This window comes from Acanthopagrus latus, chromosome 2 (genome assembly GCF_904848185.1).
Source record: "Acanthopagrus latus isolate v.2019 chromosome 2, fAcaLat1.1, whole genome shotgun sequence".
Taxonomy (NCBI): Eukaryota; Metazoa; Chordata; class Actinopteri; order Spariformes; family Sparidae; genus Acanthopagrus; species Acanthopagrus latus.
In genome coordinates this window covers 8,976,038-8,997,575 of record NC_051040.1, presented here as the reverse complement: position 1 = coordinate 8,997,575, position 21,538 = coordinate 8,976,038, and the positions used below count along the sequence as shown (strand labels likewise).

Here is a 21,538-nt window from a genome sequence, read left to right as displayed (position 1 = left end):
TCAGGGTAGTTTTCTTCACCCTTTTCTATCCCCTTGTGATCAAAAAATGACATCATGTGCCTTTAAATAGAAGCTACAGTCCATCTGTAGACCTCCATCATCATCAGTCAGTGAAGGACCCATTCCAGACAATTTGAACCTTCATTATGGACGTGTGAGCAAGCAGAAAACACACTTCATCGTGTTTATGAGTGTGAGAGTGATTATAAATTATCGTGTGTGTGTGTGTGTGTGTGTGTGTGTGTGTGTGTGTGTGTGTGTGTGTGTGTGTGTGTGTGTGTGTGTGTGTGTGTACCATGTGACTGGTCCTCCATGTGTCCCAGAGTCTCAATCTGCTCCACCAGGTCATTTGAGTTCCACTGACTCATGCCCAGCAGAATGGCGCTCTTCCCCTCCATCACATCTGCTGGGACACACACACACACACACACACACACACACACACACACACACAAGGGGAGTCAGACAGTGCACCAAAGACAAAATCCCATTCCTCAGACTGCGGAACAGTCAGTAACATGGTGACCTATTGTCCTTGAAGCTGATCAAAGCTCAAAACAGTAAATGACTTAACAGTTGACAACAAAAATCACTGTTCCAGCGCACATCAGGATAAGATTCACACTATTATAAGCACTTTAAATTAGAAATGGTGATGCTTTGGCTTGATGCTTCATCAGAGTCACTCTGTGCTTGATGGCCATTGGGTGTAACTTTAAATAACCAGACGCTGGTTAGCAGAAAATAGTGCCACCTCAAATTCCCGGATGCAAGCTCACATCAAATATGATCAGAATCAGAAATGCTTTATTGATCCCTGTGTGGGAAATTACAGTCGCTCCTTCTAGACTAAAAACACACTGCAGATATGAACAAGATTTAAACAGGGAAAGAAACAAGAATAAGTATGAACAAAATATGTGCCAATAAAATAAAGTACTTAATATAAAAAAAAGTAACTAAACAAAATCTGGACATAAAACTATAATATGTGACAACTTTGTATATTTATTTATGTAATATGAAATATTCAACAATCGTGACAGTTTCTGCAGCAGAATACTGCATGACATTGCACAGGAAGCAAGGTCCAGTCTGTTGACTCAGAGAGTGAGACACTCTGAGGGATGAGTTAAAAAGTCCGATGGCCGCAGGCAGCAGTGATATCCTGTGGCGCTCCATTGTGCACCTCAGTGGAATAAGTCTGTCACTGAACATGCTCCTGTGCTTCACTGGGAGAAATTGTACACAATGCCACAAAGCTTGGACAGCATTCTCGTTTCGCCACCAGGAGGTCCAGCTCCACCCCGACAATGTCACTGGCCGCTCAGATCAGGTTGTTACGTATGTTGGCGTCTGCTATCCTCAACCTGCGGCCCCGGTACAGCCACAACAGGCAAGAGAAACTGCAATTCCACAATGCAAAACTATAACGGACATTTCTAATCCGTAAGACAATATAATATGATCAAGTATAAGAGGACCACATGTGTCTGGTCCAGCTACAATATGACAGAGGATGAGTAGATACAGATGCATGCAGATAAAACAGGTTTTAAAAAAAAACAGGAGGACTAGACAAACATGCATTAGAAGAGGGAAACACTTACAACACAGATCAGACTGGTGCCTGTCGGGTGTGGTTTTGGCTCAGCGAACGGTACACGCTGTTTATGCCAAGAGGAACGGGCAGCTTAATGTGTGGCATGTGAAGTAAACAAAAACTGCCACATGACGGCCAACAACATGGGAAACAACAGGAGTCTGGTAAACACATATCTTTCACATGGCTGCACACAAATGGAATAGCTATTGTGCTGAGCGTGCCAGCACCTGCAAGCTGTGACGATAAAAATGCAAATCTGGCTTTAACGATGTTTAGCTGGACACTAAATACACCCAAAAGACAGCAGTGTAACATGTGTATTAAGATGGACTTATGGGTATTTTTTTTTTTTGTCTACAGCATCATCCTCCCTGAGAGGTATTGTTACAGTTTCACCCACACAACCTGCTGCCGGGTGATTTTGTTGGAGAGTGACGTATGTGGGGTTATGACTGAAATACAGGTGTTTAACCTTGAAAGTAGAGAGGTGGTGGCATCGGCGATGACTGGTATGAAATGTGCTAAGCTCCCACACAGATAAGAAAATATCATGTACAGTAAGAATGATGCAATATTCCTGGGTATATGATGGATGACAGAATGGTGTCCAAAGTTGGGAGGAACTTTAAAGGTCTTATTTGTAAGAAAAGTAAATATTTGAGTCTCGGAAATAATCAACATCATTGAACTGCAGATGGTTTGAATGCATTTATCTTCAATAACATGTCGATGAGGATCTGAACTCTGTCTTTTCCACAAACGTTTTCCTAATTTTTTGGTAGTCACGTGGATCAGTGGAACAAACACAACATGAACTTCATCAAATATTCCTCCACAGAGCTGCTAGTGCTCAAAAGTGCCACAGAATATCCTACAAAGAAGACCACAGGTTATCGCAACATCGCTTGTGTTTTTCCTAGCTCTGGCTATCAGTTCTTTAAGGGCTGATATCTCTGAATATGGTGAGATCGCTAACATACTGGTGCCGAACATGAACAGTGAAAGCGGTTGTGAAGAAAACCTCCAGAGGAATCAGTGGTGAATGGTAAAATCGACCGTCCACGATGGTCCCAATCCTTCTTACTCGTTCAAATGCCTCATGCAGGCTACAGAGGTTGAGGCTTGGGAGTGTCACAGAGTAAGATTTAGCCCTCATAAAAAACTTTTAGTTTTAATTTTGAATGACAAGAAGTTCCGTTGACGTCTGTAGCTGAAGGTGAAACGATAGTAAAGACTTCATCTGTGAACATTGAAAGGACGTCTGAAAAAGACTGTTCATACTCTTTTACTCAGTGGGTACTGTTTACATCAGTGAACTGTTCCTGTCTGCCTGGCTGCGTTTGGCGTCCTTTACCTTGCTGCCTCATACACACAAACTGAGACATGTCCTGTAATTCCCCAGCAGCACCTGAATTAAGTCTGAGCAAGGGTCTTAAACGCCACATGGAAGAATACTATTTCACGCTCAATGGGAAGCTCTCGTGTAGTGGAGAATATGACATTTCTCAACCACAAATACGAGCCAGGTGTGCTGTGTGGTTCAGCATGACCAACACAGTTGTCTACTGGTCACAGAGTTTCATCCAAGACAGTCGAAGACAGGATGAGTCATGCAGGAAGAAAATCCTCGACCTGACAGAGCTCTCTCCCCTCGCTCACATTCCCGCCTGGCAGCTCTGAAAGACTCTGACGCAGGTCTACACAGCCTGTCTATTTGGATCACATAGCGGCCGCTCTACTGGTCACAGTTTGTCTTTCGCTATCTGCTCCGACTCCCTCACCCTCTTCGGCGCCCTCTCTCCCCTCTGGTCATACAATACTGAGCAGAATGAAATGATGCAGGGACGTAACACTCGCAGATTCAAATATACACGGACAAGCGCAGGGAAAATAGAGCCTCACGGAGAGATGCATATTGGATCAGAACAAAGCGTTGCAGGATGTAAGAAAGCCTGTGTCAGGATACGGGGAGAATGCAAAGCAGTCTTTTACGTCAAATCCGGAAAAAGCAGGTTACTGAATCATCTCCTGCAGGGAAGAGCTGAGCAGAGACGCTTGCAGCCAAAACAGAAGCTCCTCTAAGAGGCAGAATAGTGTTTCAGCTGGAATGGAAAAAAAAAAATACCTACACTAACGCCCGTCAATCCGCAGATATCAGATGCAACACGAGACAAACGAAAGGCACAAATAATCAAGCGCATAGACCAATTGAAGGTGGCACATCTGCCGCTCGAGGAGAGCAGAGCAAAAATCGGATTTGAACAACAGGCGATAGAGAGAAACAGAAGTGTGAGATGTGCCTGCAGCCAACAGCCCCGAGGGAGAGAGGAGAGATTTAGAAACATCCTTCAACCTGTCAGCTTGCAGTGAGTAAGTGTCAGGACAGAAGACACAGGAAGAGACGCCGTGATTGTTAAACAATGACCAAACTGCCTCGCCTGACCTCCACCACTCTAATGTCTCGATCTCATCACTATGCATTAGTTGCAGTGGTGGAAGTGACAAACATACTACCTCCGGCTTTATCCTAGGCCCATTCCACTTCCGATGACGCACTTACAAAAATGAGATTGCTTTGGGGATTATCCTGTAAAATGGCATAAACAGAATGAGTCTGTCAGGTAAGTGGGCTACCGGTGATGGATGGCATTGAAACACCGCGAGTATAGCTCACTAGCAGACAATGCAGCTGTAATCGGATTTTGAAAAAGTGAATAAGAAATGTTACAAAGACGTGATTTAATTCTTTGGGTATTCGTCCTTTGTGCTTACAGGCTATGAAAGAAATGCACACATGCAGTTAAACATGTATATTTTAGTAATGCTAGAAAGGTTTCAAGGGGTGTTAATCATTCAGACCACCACTTTGGTCCAGACTGAAATATCTCAGCTGGCTCAGTATGAACTTAAGTGTCTTGTCTTCTCTATACATGCTTTTGCAGAGAGTCATTGTCCTCTACAGCGCCTCTCTGTTTCTACAGCTCGGTCAATAGCAGACACTTTGGCAACACTGAAGGCTGTTCTGTAACTGATGGATTATAGTTCAGTCGGCGATTTAATTTGCTTCCTATAATGTGCTTTTGCAAGCCACAGCACTCCATGTAAGAACATTTTGTATCAGTCTTTAAGTGTATGTACAGCCTATATACAGTAATTACACATATGTATGCGGTGCACTTTGCGTCGTTAATAAAACTGTAATGTTCCCAGCCATCTGTATTCACTCCATCCCCGCTCTATGTGAATCATTAAAGTCTTTTATGTTCCCGCAAATAAACTGTACATTCTGGGTCCGCATCTTTCAGATGCTGTTCAGCAACAATTTCTTTAAAAAAAAAAAAAAATCACAAACTGCAGCAGCCGATTGCCCTGATCAACAAACCTTTGACCAGAGAGAAAGACGTAATCAGTGAAATCACCACCTGCAGGGACGGGTTCAGAATGGCAAACGTCTGGTCTGCAGTGGCTCAAAACCGACAGCAGGAGGTGTTCGGTGCAAGCGGGAGGTCTTTTTCTGGACTCTCCAAGCACAGAATCGAGCAAATTCCCAAAAAGCTTATATTCGCATCATCTTGTTTTGATTTCCCAATAAAAATGCTGCATAAATCAATTCCTGTTTGGTCTCGGAGGACCCGGCCTTTGCACTTTACCACCACTCGCGGGTTGAAAAAAAAACAGCACTCCTCTAAGAAATGCGAGGTCTGGATTTTTGCCAGAATCTAGTCCGCTGTTCTTCGAGTCCAAAGTCGACCGGCCCACAACATTAAATCTGCCTCCGCGCGCAACTTTATGAGATAACTTGCTGAAAAGCCACAAAAAGCAAGAGCATGAAAACAAAGTCTCTTTCCGGGGAGAGAAGTGAAGATATAGGGAGGCTGAGTAAATACACCGGCTGATGAATCTATTCCATGAAACATGCAACAAAAATAGACAAAAACAAGATTCATCTTCCGATCGCTCGTCTTCAGACCTGTCACACAGACGTGAGATTGAGGCTGAGATGAAGACAGGCGAGCGGATGGAGTGGATTCCTTTACACAGGCTGAACACACAGTCGTTCACTCACCAACAGCTCACACAAACAAAATCAATGTGGAATAAGATGTGAGTCTATCTTTGTGAGCACCAGCTTTTCACATCGAATCCATCTCTCTTACAAAACAACAATAGCAATGAAGTCTAAAACATGAACTCAAGATGTAATCTCAGTGCACTTTCTTAAAGACTCATGACGCTCGAGGTCCCTCCACTGTCAACATTATCAACAGCTCATTAGTCACTGGAAACTTTACTTTCAGTCTCAAAGGTGCTGTTGTACAACCCTCCTTGAGATAACAAAAAAAAAAAACCCCATCAAACCTTGTGCGCGTAGATTCAGTCAGCTATAAACCTTTTTCTAAAGTGCCTTTTTTTCCAGATAAAGGTTTTAGAAGAAATGTTTTTTAACTTTCTTTTTTAGATGTCTTCCGGTCCGGCTTTTGTTTGACACACAGCACAGAGGCCGCTCTCCTTGAAGTGACCTTGTATCAAATATGCAGATTCAGTTCTCTGCTCCACTGTAGTTCTTCTTGTCATCAGGAGACCTTCGATCCATTTGAGGCAGAGATGCACTGAATGCAAATTTTTGGCTGATTCATATTTCCAATTTAAAAAGTACTCTGATCTGCCAATTCCAATTTTTCTATAATGATATAATGGCAGCATACACAAACATTTTTGTGCAAACACTGATTACTTAAATCTCTTCCACGCTGTACAAAACTGCACCAGGTGTGCGACCTTCTCTCTCTGATAAGCACTTATGCAGTGTTCTGGTACAATATAAAACTGAACAACAAAAAAAGGAACAGAATAGAATAGCTCTTAGTAATCAAACTAGCCCGGCATTTTAAACCACTCATAACTGCATAGCCGTAATTTAAGCTCACCAGATCTGTAACAGCCAATCAGTCGGACAACAAAACAGATGAGATCATGATCTCCATTGTGTTCAGACTGTTCTCAATCATAGATATCAGCTGTCTAAATATATAAATGTTTCTTTTTCATAATGGTCCAGATCCAGATCCAACCAAAGGTCAACGGGGTCTCTTCTAGGGCAAAGACTCATCCTCCATCCAAGTTTCTTGGAAATCTATGTAGCAGTTTTTGTGTAATCATGCAAACAAAACAACAAATGGGTCCATAGGGTCCATCATGACCTTAAAAGCCTTACAGCACTGCATAATTATTCAGCTGAAATCAAACAGCAGTTGCAACAAAATATAAGTTTTACTAATTGGTTCCACATCTTGCAACTGTGAAGCTGAAACATCAGCTGTGTTCATCAGCTCCCTGTGCAACAGAAACTGAGGGATCATTTTGATTATTGTTACTATATTTGACTCCTTTCTTATTTTGCAGTGCAGGTCAAGAGACTCTTTCAAGTTTGTGTCCTGCAACTAAAACGCCTCTCCAAGGTAAAAATCATCTCTGTCCTTCAGTGATATCAAAGATGGTCACACACGCCTTTATTTTTTTACCAGGCATGAGTCTTAAAAATCCTTGGGTTCCTGTCTTCCATGGCAACAGCTGGTTCGTCCGTCTTCTGCCAGGCTTTAAATATGCAAAGGGAGCACATCACACCTTTGCTAAGTTAAGCGAGGTGAAGCAGCTGCTGGCTGCAGCTTCATATTGACCCGTGAGGCAAGTGAGTTGGATCTCATCTAACTCGTTTTTTCCCCCGAAATGTCAAATCATTCCTGTGTGGTCTGATTCAATCTACTAGTAACCATGTGAATAAACTGTATAGATGTACCAGCAAGTTTTATAATTACTCTGACCTTCATTAATAACTTTCGTCAAGAGACTCGATTTTCCATCTGGCAAAACAGAGTCACCGCAGTTTGCATCCACAATCGGTACAGAGTGGAATACAGCAATATAATGAGCTGGCAGCCTCGTAACAAATAGATGTCCTGCTTGCATACAAACATGGTTTACCTCCCGTGGCAAATCTATTATGGCATCAAACTGCGGCAGCGGCCAACGCCGTGAATTTCCTTTCAGGCTCAATTTGTCAATTCACCTCATTATTTGAATTCATGTCATCAAATAACAAATCTGGATTAACACACTGCAAATTTGTCAGCGGCTCACATCAATAAACAATGCGACGATTGAGTTGGCATTCGCTCGAGCAGCCTGAGGGTCCCACACATACGCACACACACACGCACACACGCACACACACACACACACAGGGCCTGATGAAGAAATTAAGCGTTTCAAACTCTCGTTGTTTAACGTTTGTGACGCACAAGGGGAGTTCGGCGTTGCTCGGAGTTGATGGGAGATTCTAGTGGCATGCTGGGTAGAAGGGCGGTATGATTCTTACATCTACATTTTTTCCACTTGAACTGATCAGAGTCTTTAAATGCAGTTAAAAAAAAAAAAAAAAGAGGAAGTGAAAGCAATTACACGTGAATACCTCCCAATGCCGGTGTGAAAAGGTTGTACGAGCAGCTGTGAAAGAGCTGGAGCACTTTGCTGAAAGATCCCGTGCATGTATGAAGCGTTTACGAGAGGATGCGACACAGAAGATGCTGTACCTCTTTGCACTGTGATCCTAATCTGACACACTGGAACAATTAACGAGCAGAAATTCATTCCAGCGTCGGGGCTAAATCATCAAGAAACCCATTTTTTTTTTCAGGAGCTTTTTTTATTTATCAGATTTTCGAATACAAAAACACAAAAAGGCCACGGAAATTTGAATATTGTCTTCACATCTCCTAAATAATAAAAAACTGACCCTGATCCTCAAAACAAACCCACATTTTCCTGTCTGTTTCATCCTGTTAAACAAATACTTAAAATTGAAGCTTTTTTCAGCATGATGATGAAGATGTTGCTACTGCCGGAGTGAACTATATGATCAGACTGAGAAGACCCAGTAACATTAAAGTGAGCACAAATTATTCAGTAATATGGTGTTTTTGCGGTGAAGCAAGATCAAAGAAAATAAATGCATGGCTCTCTCCACTGTAAGTGGTTAAAAAGCCTGTTTTCTATAGGCTCGGTCGAAGCAAAACTACACCGAGCAGACAGCTTCAAATGACCCTAATAGGAGTTAAGTACATGTCATGAATGAAGCAGTGGAATGAAAAATGTAACCTTTTCATGAGAAGATTGCTTCGGATTTTTGCTTTTCTTCGTTCAACGTGAGCTTCAAATGTCTCCTTATCTCCTTCCTTTCATTTGAACACTCACATTTGAGAGCTCCTGTGTCTGGATGGAAGATAAACTTGAGCTTCACCTGCCTCGGGTGAGAAATGAGCGTTCTCTGTTCGACAGTAGAGGTGACGGCAGAGGTGGCCGGGGTCACGAGGCCACTCGATAGCTTCACTTTCTTTCTTCACTTGATCTGTCTGTGCGTCTGCATGTCGGTCTGTGATACGCTTCCGTCTTCATCGCCACCGCCTGCAGCTCGAGGGCGGCCGTGGCGACGGTCGGGGGGCTCTGCCAGTGGCAGCTGTGCGGCTGTCAGAGGAGTTGATCAACAGAGATGACAGCGTCAGATCATCCAGCCAACAGCTGTGCTGGCTCCACACCTTGTCACACAAAACACTGGCTGACACACGACAACAGCGGCCGACGGAAACTGAACCTGAGTCTCAGTTCTCATCAGAAACAACACACACATATAATGATGAATCTTTCATCTGCTTCTCTCTCCGACAGTCAGATTTACACTGTTAATATTTCACCATCTGTGAATACGTTTTGACAAAAGTCTGGTGTCTAGTGCTCAGAACTCCTTTCTTTATGACTGGACTGAATTTTATTTGTTTAAATCACAAATTTGCCTTGCAGGGTTGAACAAGCTGGACAGCCGTTCTAGCATACGACTTATACACTTGATTTGGAAAAGGAAAACAAACATAAAAAGTCAATTGTAGAGCTGGTTATGGCTCGGACACGTGATAGCATTTTTTTTCTGAGCACCAGCGTCATTAAAATTGTTCTCAAGGAGGCGAGAGCTTGTTTTTAACAGAGTGCGCCGCCCTTTTCTGTGCAGGCATCCTGAGCACTTCACTTCAAGTTAATAAATGTATTTACTGTTCAGAAAGGTGCTGATGACGTCACTGTCACCGAGCCTTTACAACAAGTCGTCCCACAAACATCAGCAAGCAGGCGTCTCTTCCACTGAGGCTCTGCCAGACCTGAACCACAGCCATTTTCACTTCTCGCTCTGCTTTCAGTCACAGTTCTTCAAGAAGTGAAACATACAATCAGTTAGGAAATAACATTTATGCAGCAGCTTCTTTTCTCAGTCTGAAACTTCTGAACTCATCCTCAACACATTTTGTTGTGTTGGACTAGCAATTGGATTGGAGAAACTTTAAGTAAATAACTCCTTGGTTGCTTTGTCTTTATATCCAGGATCACTGTGCTGCTGCATTCTCCTGAATCTTTGGGGCAAATTTTTAAAAAAAAGTGATTCATCTTATGTTGTTGATTAAATATGATTGTTAGTATACGAAGACAGCCTCAAGGATAATAGTAATCGTTTACACCTTGTGTTCATTGTTTAATTTCAAATCCAATCAGCTGGAACACAGAGCAACAGAGGAAAATGTCACATAATTGTGGACTACACTTGTCATCAGCTCTGCCTTGCCTGCCGCTGGCCAAGTGACATAAAGAGAATCAAAACACAGCCATTTCTAAACATCAAAAGTCAAATCTCAAATCTATTGCCTGCAGGATTCGCTCCTTTAGATGTAATATGACATATAAAGAGATCGTCCACGAGCAAGGATAAAAGAAACAGAAACAATAACATCCCGGCTCATCTTTTTAACAGCGAACTGAGCAAATTCCTGACAGTCTTCATACATTTCTGTGGTTATTCTGAGTCCACTGGACGACACAGTGTGGATGAAAGCATTCATCATACCCACATAAATAAAACTCCCCCGAGCTTATTGTGATGGTTTGAGTGGTAGGCCCTGTAATATGACAAACACCCCCCTCAATCATTCTGCAGACGAAATCTTTCACTTTCGCTTTTCTATTAAAAGCTGACATTACTTCAGGCTAAAGAAAATATCTATCCAGAGTGCCTGGCGGATATTTAAAAAAAAAAAAAAGCCCAGACCAGATGAAAGCAGCTGGATTGAAAGTTAAAGTCTGGCAGTTAACAAGCGACTGTAGTGAGCCGTAATTTCAACAACCATTTTATGACCTTGCTCTGGTTTCCCTTTTAAGGGAGGCATCCTTCGAGCATATGTTTATGTTTGTCCCTGTTGCCTGTTAGGAAAGACAGAGCTCCACTTTCCCTCTGACCGCAGACAATCACAGTCACGCCGCAACAGCGAGAAGAAGAAAAAATACACCTCAACATCTTCTCCTCCTGTTTGCACACAATTAAACCAGCTTTGTTATATGTCATCTCTCAGCGTAGCTCCTGCTGTAATGAAGCTGCTCTGACGCGCGGAACAGCCAACCTTTCATTCAGCTTGAAAGGATAAATGCAAGGTTTTTCACAAGCCAAGACCTCAGCAACACCGCCCTGCCACCAAGTCCTTCACGTCGTGCGTCACTGAGAGGTAACAGAATGATATGAGATGTGAAAACGTTTGGTCTCGGAACAGAAGCCAGAAAATAATGGGTCAATTAAAAACAGGAAAATAAAAAGCTGAATTGAAAGACGGGAACAAAAACACTGAGTGGTAGGTTTATGACATCTGGACCTGGATATTCAGGTGTCAGCTGCACAATGTTCATTCCCCACAACAGATAATCTTTGCAAAAAGAAATACAAATGCACAATCTGTAGGCACGGGTCAAGATTTTGGTATCAAAGGAGTTCTGGTTTTCCATCTGACGCCCGAGTAGTATTGACCAATCTCATCTGAGTCTGGTTCACTTGCATTCAGGTAGAAAGTCTTGTGGAGAAGCAGAGCTCATTGGCCGAAATTTAATCTCAGCTAACGTCTGAATATGATTTAGCATTTAATCAAATTAGGCTTCATCTCTCAACTCCAACTCCATTCTTCCATCCTAAGATCCTCATTACACTGTACACAGGAAGGGGAAATCATGGCGTCGTCAGAAGACAGCTGCCGCGTTCTGAGACCAGATGGATGTTGAAACTTAAAAGGCTTTGATTCTGTTGGAAACTGCTCAGTTCGTAACTGAAACACAGTAACATTGCATGGATAGTGGCTGCAACAAACAAAGTGCAGTACAGATTTGATTATGAAGCTTCAGCAAGCAGCCTTTTAGCCTGGCTCAGCAGAACGACAGGAAACAGAGGCAAACAGCTAGACTGGCTCCGTCTGACGGTAATGAAATCTGCCCAACAGCATCTCCAAAGCTCTCTATGTAAGTGTGAAACAATAGCTTGTGGTTTTATAAGGGTGTCCAGACATGTCTGGACTACTTTTTGACAGTGCACAGCGACTTCCTGGATTCGTGAAGGTTTTTACACTTCATATTTGAGCAGATTGACCAAACAAAATATAACTGGCCAATAGTGAGCATCGGCACCAGTAGTACTGTTTTTCTTTTTCTTATTTCAAACATTTGGGCAGAGCTAGGCTAGCTCCTTTCCCCTGCTTCTAATCTTTATGCTACGCTAAGCCACCTGGCTGCTGTGGCTTCATATTCATCATACATCGTCTGACTTTGGGCAAGAAAGTTGATAAGTGTAATAAATAATATGCAATACAACCACACACACACAGGAAACATCTGGTCATTTCTTTGCTTCTGTTTGCTCTCGCAGTCGCGTCCCCATGCTATTTAATTAAAAGAGATAAAGGACATCTCTGTTCCGTCGCACTCAGTCTAGATATTTCACTGCTGAGTGTGGACTCTCGAGCTGCAGATAGTGTGAGGATGATGAGATACATCTGTTTGCGCACAACGCATGCACATGTTATCTCATCCCCTGGTGATTCCTTGACAGGCGCCTTGACTTTGGTCGCACGGCTCCGCTCTGTGACAGCTGTGATAAGGATAAATATTTCATGCTCTCTGGGAGCGTTTTCAGCAGACAGAATATGCGAGTGGAAGGGAGTGAGGGGGAATCAAAATTAAGGGGGGTAGGTGAATGAAAGATGAGATGAATGAGATAAACAAAAGTAAAAGTGAAGGACAGAAGAGGAGGGAATGTGACCTTACAGAGCAGTTCTTAAAATCAACGTCCAATCTGTTTTTGTATCAAATAAAGAACTGTTGAACACCAGAAACTCTCCTCACACTCCTGGCTATTGGCTGAATTAATGTAAAAGAAGAACACGTTATAATAACAACACATAATTGATCAGTATCTCTGCCTCTCTCGGGGGATGAGCACTTGGAGTGGATAATTGGTGGGATAAGTATTCCACTTATTCGCTGATGAACTCCCTCTGGGACTGTGAAAAGGCGAGCAGCCGAAAGCAGTTCTCAAAACCGTGTCTATTTCTGGTCGGTCTGACATCTTCAATACATTTCTACAAGAATCTCCAGCAGTTAAAGTGGACAGCGAAATCAGTTTAAAACAATTAGGAATGATGGAAGTTAATACACGATCCATTTGTTGTTGTCCATCCTCCCTCGTTTGTCCTGCAACCAGACTCTCTTCTGACGTCGCAAAAAACGATCCACGGATGCACTTCACCTTGCACCACCCCACACCAGAACAAGCAGTAATGAGCAGAAATACGGCGTGTGGGTTTTCATGATTCATTCATTACACTTGTCCTACATTTTCCTGCCGTTAATGGCCACATGGAACAAGGAAGTTAACAAGCTGTAACACTGAGGCTTCCCATAATCTGAACCTTAAAGAGTCTCTATAAGGACGAGGTTGTTCCACTTTTACTCGAGGTGAACATTAACTGGATTAATCAGTTCATCAAGAGATAGTCTGTGACTCGGTGAATAGTTTAAGTCATTTGTCATTTGTCAACTGCGGTGAGCTGAATATTAGATTTTTTTTTAAATGTTTCTTGTGCAAGATGTGACAATAATAGTGCTTTAATAGTGCTGCAAATCAGGCACTGCTGTGTGAAAACACACAGGCAGGCAAGTACAGGTAAGTAAAGTAAGATAACAAAATAGGAGAATTCCACGAAACAAAAGCAAAACAAAACACACACCAGATATAATGCAGAGAATCAGGAACGAAAGCCAGAAACACACGAAGGATGGATCGGATAAGGAGACGCGGGAACATGGCTTTAAACACACAAGGGATGATTAGCTAACAGAAAACAGGTGAGGAGTGAAAAGGGCAGGACAACAGATGAAGGGAGGAAATTAAAACTGTGATATACGAGGACAGAACTTCAAAATAAAACAGGAAATAACAAAACCAAAAACCATGAGATCACTAATGATAGCGCTCTTTTTCAGGATCCTGGTTGCGGGTTTAGTTTCAAACTGTCACTGAACGTCTCATGTAAACCAATGCTTCTGTGAAAACTTCCATTGTAAGTACGATGGTATAAGACTCAAACAGTGACAAATGTGCAGACTTGTTCTAAGTTTAAAATGCTCATGCAGAAGGTCAGGTCATTTCTGAGGCTTTTACTGACAATGGGACAGAAATACTACATGGGGAAGACGGGAGGAATGAAACGTTACACTAACCTCTGGCGTCAAAGAACTCCTCATCGGAGCTGTCGACTGACTCTTGTGCGATGTTCTGCAGACACCAGTGAGTGGCGCTGTGCTTTCGTGATGTCCCTGCGGGTCAGAAAAAAATACATCTTGTGAAAATCTTTGCTTTTATACTGGAAGCATGACAGATGGGGTCATGCCATTAATTTCAGAACTCAAGGACAAGCGAGCATTTTTTTTTTCTCTTTTTTTTTTTTTTTTTTTTTTTTTTTTTGCTTTTGGTTGATAGCCTAAAATAATGTAGAGTAGAGAGCAAAGTGTGAATGCCCCAGGTGGGCAGAGATGGCCTTTTGAGTATCGCAGCAGGTGAAAAGATCCAAATGGACTTCCCTTTGAGCGATGTCATCGCACACAAGTGTCTCAGCGAGAAAGCCAGGCACATTTTTTATGACCTTCTGGTACAAGAGCAGAGATAAAATAGGATTTAGAGCGCTTTCCATTTGTTGACAATATTCAATCTCAAGTACCCAGATATAAAACCATTGCAAACAACAAACTACTGCATCAAATGATTTCTAGAAGTACACTCCTACTAAACTGTGTGTATTCAGGGTGACTTCACACCAGGTTGAAAGCAGCGTTTTGCCCAACAGATGTTGCAGCTGTAACCACGACCAACAGTGACGCCTCAAGGTGGGAAGTTAAAGTTTTCTGGGCATACTGAGTTACTTTTTAATGTCATTTAATGTTTCCCTTGATGTTACTTCCTCTGTGGGACAGTGACTTTGATAAGCCTTAAGTAACTCTTCCTGTAGCTGTAATGAACCAGATGTCTCCCATGTCGTGGCCCACGGCCAAATCTTGACGGTTCATTTTCCCATCGTCTGAGTCCACTGCACCCTTCTTGACAGCTCAGAGACAATGTAGCCACCGGCAAGATTTAGGAAATTGCTACTTTCATATTAATCATTGGAATTAGGCCATGCTAAATGAAACCAAATGGCATCATACAATTCTTGACATGAGACGGTCCACTTTGTCATGCATTCTGATACATTCTGTACAGCTGTGTGCAAACAACAGAGACTCTTTGCTGGAGGAGATGCTGCTCCTACTGGGATACTATACCAATCGGAGATTTGGCTTTAAATTTGTATGTTGGCGCGGCTCTTGAAAAGTCATTTTCAAGAGAAAATCTCCATTTCCCTTTTTTATGAGGCTTGTGTTCCACTGCAGTTCATTGTCCAAAAACCATTGTTGGGGGTAATAAAGTAATGCATCAGAGTACTCAGATTACTTTTTTGTTGTCACAAGAAATTTAAAACACTGGTTTTGCAATTCAAGCAATCCATAATTTAAAATGGAACAAGTTACTTTCAAAATTTACGCTACCCAATGCTGCAAATAACACACTGGTTATTATTTCTGTTTGTATGTGATGATGTTAATTTAGAAGGAAATAAAAATTCTCTTTCGCATGGCTGGTGATACACTCATTTCTCTCACCATGCAGGTTTTGGCTTACAGAGACACTTCAACTGTTCAGCTTCTGACAACACTGTCACTTGTCATCACTCCTTGTCATCATATTAAGCCACAAATCTCCTAAAATATCTGAGTGCTTCTTCTAACACTGTAAAATGCAGCTGACATGGAGAATCATAACATCCTGGATCCTTGGCCGTCGGCAAATCATTCTCCAGGGGCTCAGGGATCCCTGAACCACCACAGAGCCTTTAACCCTGTCATCTTGGCCTATACTGGATGCGGAGTGAAGAGGTTTGGGTGAGGATTAGTTTAGCACTTGAGTGAGCATTGATTATGCAGCAACATACTTCAACAACAGCAGCATTATCCCTTGTGCACAGGCATCCCTCATGTACCATCTCTAATAATCTGTGTCCTTTAAAACTGCCAGTGGAGGAGCTCAACATACAATCTAAACATATGACACATACTAATGATGCAATTTTCTGCTCCCCTGCAAAATAGCAATTAATGTAAACCAATCAGATGAAGAATAATCTCAGGAATGTACTACTTCTCTGTATGGAAATCATAAGAATGGCACATTATTCTGTTTCGCTGCAAACGGGTCAACAGTGCGATCAAAATAGGCAGATGGCGTTCCTACCTGACCAACTGCACATTTATGTTTCAGACATAGAGATACACAATACAAAATGGAGGACATTTTACATTGCACAAACCAGTCATCTCTAGTCTTTTCTTCACTGTATGAGATAGTCTATAATTATGTACCTGCACATTAAACGCCAATTTATTGACTTCAGACAGTGGCGGGCTTCACATCAATGACTATTGATTTTGTTGGTTGAATGGTAACAATCATCTGCTGTAGCTAGGTAATTAAACTTTACAGCTTTATGAGCTGCCATGTCCTGCTGACTTTTAAATGTTTCAAGCTGACTCATTTTAAATGGAGAATTCTGTACATTATGGCCAAACATGTATGATTGGGTTACATCATGCTAAAAGACGCCATGTCCCCGTCAAATGTCAGCACCCAGCTGATGGTCCACATATCAGACAAGGAAATGAAGAAACAACATTGTTTTACGAATAATGTTAGACTTATTTCATTCATCCCCTGTGTGGCTGCTCATCTTACAAACAACCCATTTTCAAACAGCATATTTCACCCTGCTTGAGAAATAGTTTTAGCATGAAAATGAGTTTGGCTGTGGTGTGCAGGTGTGTAAACTTCCCCACATCCTGAAGATCAATTACATCGACTTTCTCCATCTACCTTTTACATGGCTTCATGCAACCCCTCACTGCAACCACTAAACTATATGTAAATGTGCGTATGATGTCATCTGCCAATTTTTGGCTACTTTTGACACTTGTGCTGGCTTCATTTCATTTGGAAAAACAGTTGGCAACACTGCCTATGTGACATTTCTTCCAGTTGTTGAGCATCTTGTGTCACCTGACCCAGCACTCTCTTGTGGGCTTTCTATTTGTCTGAGGATTTCAGAGAGCCATCTTGAGACGGCATAAGGATGGGAAGAGGCGTTGCTGTGTGCAACGGTTCTGACAGCGCACAAGCCGAGTGGAAAGACGACCCGATGGTCCTGACAGCACGGACAAAATAAAGAAACTACTCTGGAATATAAAAATCTCTCCTGATGCAGGCATCTCCAGCCAGCTCCTGACCTTAACATGTGCCAAACAACTCTCTCCATCATGGGCTTTGATTTGTTTAGAGCACTGGATACACTGTCGGTCACCTTATGAGGCTTTCCAAGTGAGTTTTATTCGCCGCTCATGCACAGATACCCGCGTATGTTCTGCTCGCAGGGGACTCAAGTCACTCCTGGAGTAGTTCATGCATTTTGTATCTCTTATAAGGTTTAGGATATCTAAGCAATTGCTTGTGTAGCTGGAGCTTCACACCGGAGTGCCTATCACCAAGCGATGCCTTCCCTGCTGGGTAATGGAAAAGACTGCTGTTGCATCCCGCAGGGCATTACAGTACACTATATACCCACAGATACAGAGCCAATGCTTCAAAGAACTACAGATTATGATCACACAACCAGCAGGAGCGCAGATCGGAGCACATTGTCCTGCATGTACCTGGAAGCCAGTAGGGCATAGTGACTTTCTGATAATAGCATGAGGATGTTCCTACTTTTTTCATCTATTAGCCAATCACTGCAATTGGCATATTGATTTAAGCTGCTGAGGACTACAGGGGGGAGACTGTATTAAAGAAACTGTATCTCACTCTTTTTGTCAACTGAGGCTTATTCACTTAACCGTGTTCTGGAAATCTGTAGTGGTGTAATTGGATTGTAATCCCAAGCATATTAAGTGTGACTGATTTAGCAATGCATGGTGTTTAATAATTAAAATGAAAGCTCTGTGTGATTGGCTAAACCGAAGGTGGAAAGTGTTTGTTTTCAAATTAATTGCAAGAAATCACACAGCGTCAACAAGTCATTCAAATAAACACAGTTTGTGTATGTTAATGCAGGTCTGTAAAGCTGTTCTTTGGCACATTTGTTGGTAGCATTCTCTAAGATTGACCGCTAACGCTTAGTGTTAACACAAAGTACAATGGAACAACTGAATCATGGTGCTAGACAAGAGGATAGTGGATCACCAAGGTCATTATGCCTAAGATTCATGGGTACCATGAATGTTTGTACAAAATCTTAAAAAAAAAACACTACATTCGCAGTTAGCATGACGTGTCATGTAAATATTTAGTGCTTTTTAAAGAATTAGCTGAGTTCTCAATCGGCACTTTATCACTGAGATGATTTTATGTTGCAGTCACTAATTAGACATTTCTGTTTAACGATATTCCAAGAACAGAGATCACCTTGCACACCAACACCTTGCTTTTGCCTGCGAAAGTAAAATGTATGAAGCCAAAACATCTCGGCTTTGAAACGGAAAGTGCAACTTATGGAAAGTGGCAGTGAGAAAGGCCGAGGTCTGTTCAAAGACAATCTGTGTGTGGGTATCTAAAGGCTTTACTTCAGAGCAAGACAACACCAGGCTGCTTGTGATTCATACCATCTTTCTTTCATCTCTTTCTTTCCATTATCCTCTTCCAGCAGAGGTGACACAGAGGTAAGCAGCGGGTTGAAAGAGTCGCTGACAGCATTGATTACTGGAGCTGCAGACATTTGCAGTCGCGGGTTATACCCCCGTCTGTCACCTGCACACAGTTATGAATCTCCACCTCTACTGCACACACATGGCTGCAGCTGCTACATGTGTGTCGAGGCAATGCTGAGATTTTAATTTGTCACCGGGCACCCTTGGGTCAAATGTTGACTGTATGAATTTTCATGTAAGAGTGGGACACGGATGACTCTGGCTTATGAGTTTTCTGTGGACACAGACCTGAAATTGCCATTTGGTAATAGGCGTATTTCAGGCAAAGAGCTATTTTTTGCCATATAATGTAGGTCTGTCTTTGCTTTTTAAAGCCACTCTGATCAATATTCTCAAGCTGTTTGTTTTTTCTAGACTAATAAATCCACTGTGCACTCTCTGCTCAGCACCTGACAGCAGACCAGCGACTTGTCGGTAAACATAGTTGAGCATTTTATAGCTAAAGATACACATATTTCCCTCAGGAGTTGAAAGTAAAGTTATCAGACACACAGCTCCAATGTTCATGTTCACTGTGGAGTACCAGGAGTTTGAACTGCAGTGTCGTCTTATGTATTTTTAAGCGTGTTGAATTCAGAACATCTAACACATGGGGGTAGAGGCTTCTGAGCTGTGAAAGGCACTTTTAAACTCTGCTGAGTTATAAGGAATGTAAGGAACCAAATGAGGAATGTGACCAATTATTTTGGCTGTTAGGAAGGCCAAATTAGTACTGTCGTGTTTTTTTTCAAGTACCTTTCAAGTAAACTACTGCAGCTGTAACCAAGAAATATACAATAAGTGCTGAAGGACATTGAAATCACATTTAATCATCCATTTTTTACAGTCAGTGTTTGTTTTAAAGGCGTACTTGCTAGGTTTTTAATTTAAGCGAATAAAAACAAATGCCAAAAATCCTCATATTCCTCTTAGCCGGCTGAGAGACGTTTCTGTGTTTGCCCGACATCAGCTGACAGGCTGCCAGAGAGTTATTGCACCATAGTGAACGAGAGACAGAGTAAACAAACTTGCGGCAAACTTGTAAACTTCATTTTTAATGGGCAGACAGAGAGTTATTAGCCGTATAACTGAAGTGCACACCAGCATCTATCAGGACCGAGATCACATTTGGTGTTGAGTGAGCCACAGCTGAGCGGCTAATTAACTATCTTGCCTTTTAACAATGACGCTACTGCTTTATGCCAGATTGAATTGGTTTAATCAAAGTTCATCTGTGTAGATTTACACAAAACACTGTTCTGTTGAATTAATGCAAAACTAAAATGTACATTTCTACTTTTTTCGCGCAACGTGTCACCTCCTGAATAACTATTAAAAACTGAGCACAGTCAAGTCACACCAAAGACAGATTCTGTAACTGCATGGCTAATTCTTACCTAAAAGTGTAACAAAAATGTAATTGTAAATGTAAATGTAAATGTAATGATAGTTTCTATATTTTAAACATGAGGACAATTCAAATCTTCTTCAAGGCAAAATAACACGTTTAATCAGTAAGAAAAACACGTAATCAAATTCAGACACTTAACCTGTCGGGACAAGTTTCATCCGTGTTCGTTTTATCTACTAAGCCAAAGAAGCAGCCGAAAGGACTTGTGCTGCACTGAGTTAAGCAAACTTCCCTCCATGGTCTTGTATTACGCTCTAAGCAGCTTACGAAGAAAGGAATTGACTTCACCAGAAGAAAACCACCTAAGCTTGTTGCAAAAGAAAACCTAGTGAGCTGCATCGTTCACCTAACAATTGACTGTCTGACAGCAGAGGCCACCTGGTTTAGCTTCAGGGGTATTTATCTGGCAGTGTGAATGAATTGAAGCTGCTCTGGTTTAGCTGTATCAAACTACATCAGGGGGAAGAAAGCACATGCTGCTATTGTAGAAATATATTTAGACAGTATTCTGCTATGTTCTAATTTTTTTCTCGGGTGAAGGTGACTCGAGTAAAAACAGGTTTGCTGGATTTGACGTTTTCCAACAAGATAAGTGCGGAGAATAGTTAAGAGATCACATAAATACCAAGCAGCGCCTGTGGTGCTGATTTGCTGCAGATCTGCTTCGTCTGTATTTATGGCTTGAAAAAGCAAAATCAAGTTTTCTTTCTCTAAGTGAATGTTAACAGTATAAGTGAGCGACGAACATCTTTCATCCTGCATGACTCACATGTGATGTGATACTCACAGTGGGAGAAAAGCTATAAACCCTGGAATTTATTAATCTATACTGTTTTTTCCTTCGATTCTCAGCATAAACTACACACTGGGATTTAAGCAGAATTCAATACAGGCACGTAAACCTGGAGGGCTGTAATATAAACGCTTAGTTTTCTCCGTTGAGGCAGACTCGAGATGGTAACCGAGAAGTAAGAAATAGCTCAAGTGCAGCTCCTGAAAGATTTATAACTGAATTCATTCATCTTTCTGTCTTCCCTATTACACATATACACCTCAGCTACTCTGCCAAAGTCATACTAAGCAGATAACATCTAACTCTGGACTGCTCAGCTGCCACCAGCTGTCCAGAGAATGCACTGAGGAGGATCCTCAACCTCGAGTTTACATCAACTAGTCACTAAGATGATGAATGTCATGGTATATTCAAAGTAAAATCAATGATAAACATGAACAAAAATGCAGGTAAAAAACACGATATGGAATTAAAAGTTCACTGTTCGGTGTGTGTT

The 21,538-nt window shown here is 41.9% G+C and overlaps 1 protein-coding gene across 5 annotated transcripts in view; it reads right to left on the bottom strand.

Annotated features, from left to right (window-relative positions):
- Positions 1-21,538, bottom strand: part of pitpnm3 (PITPNM family member 3) — a 92,692-nt gene that overhangs the window by 59,399 nt on the left and 11,755 nt on the right. For 4 of the 5 annotated variants that reach the window (XM_037083540.1, XM_037083560.1, XM_037083550.1 and 1 more), the window contains 2 exons: positions 14,234-14,329; positions 296-406 (listed from right to left, as the gene is read on the bottom strand). In XM_037083540.1, the coding sequence (XP_036939435.1) occupies positions 296-406; positions 14,234-14,329 (207 nt within the window). The remainder of the gene's footprint in view (positions 1-295; positions 407-14,233; positions 14,330-21,538) is intronic. The other variant, XM_037083579.1, reaches the window with a different exon arrangement.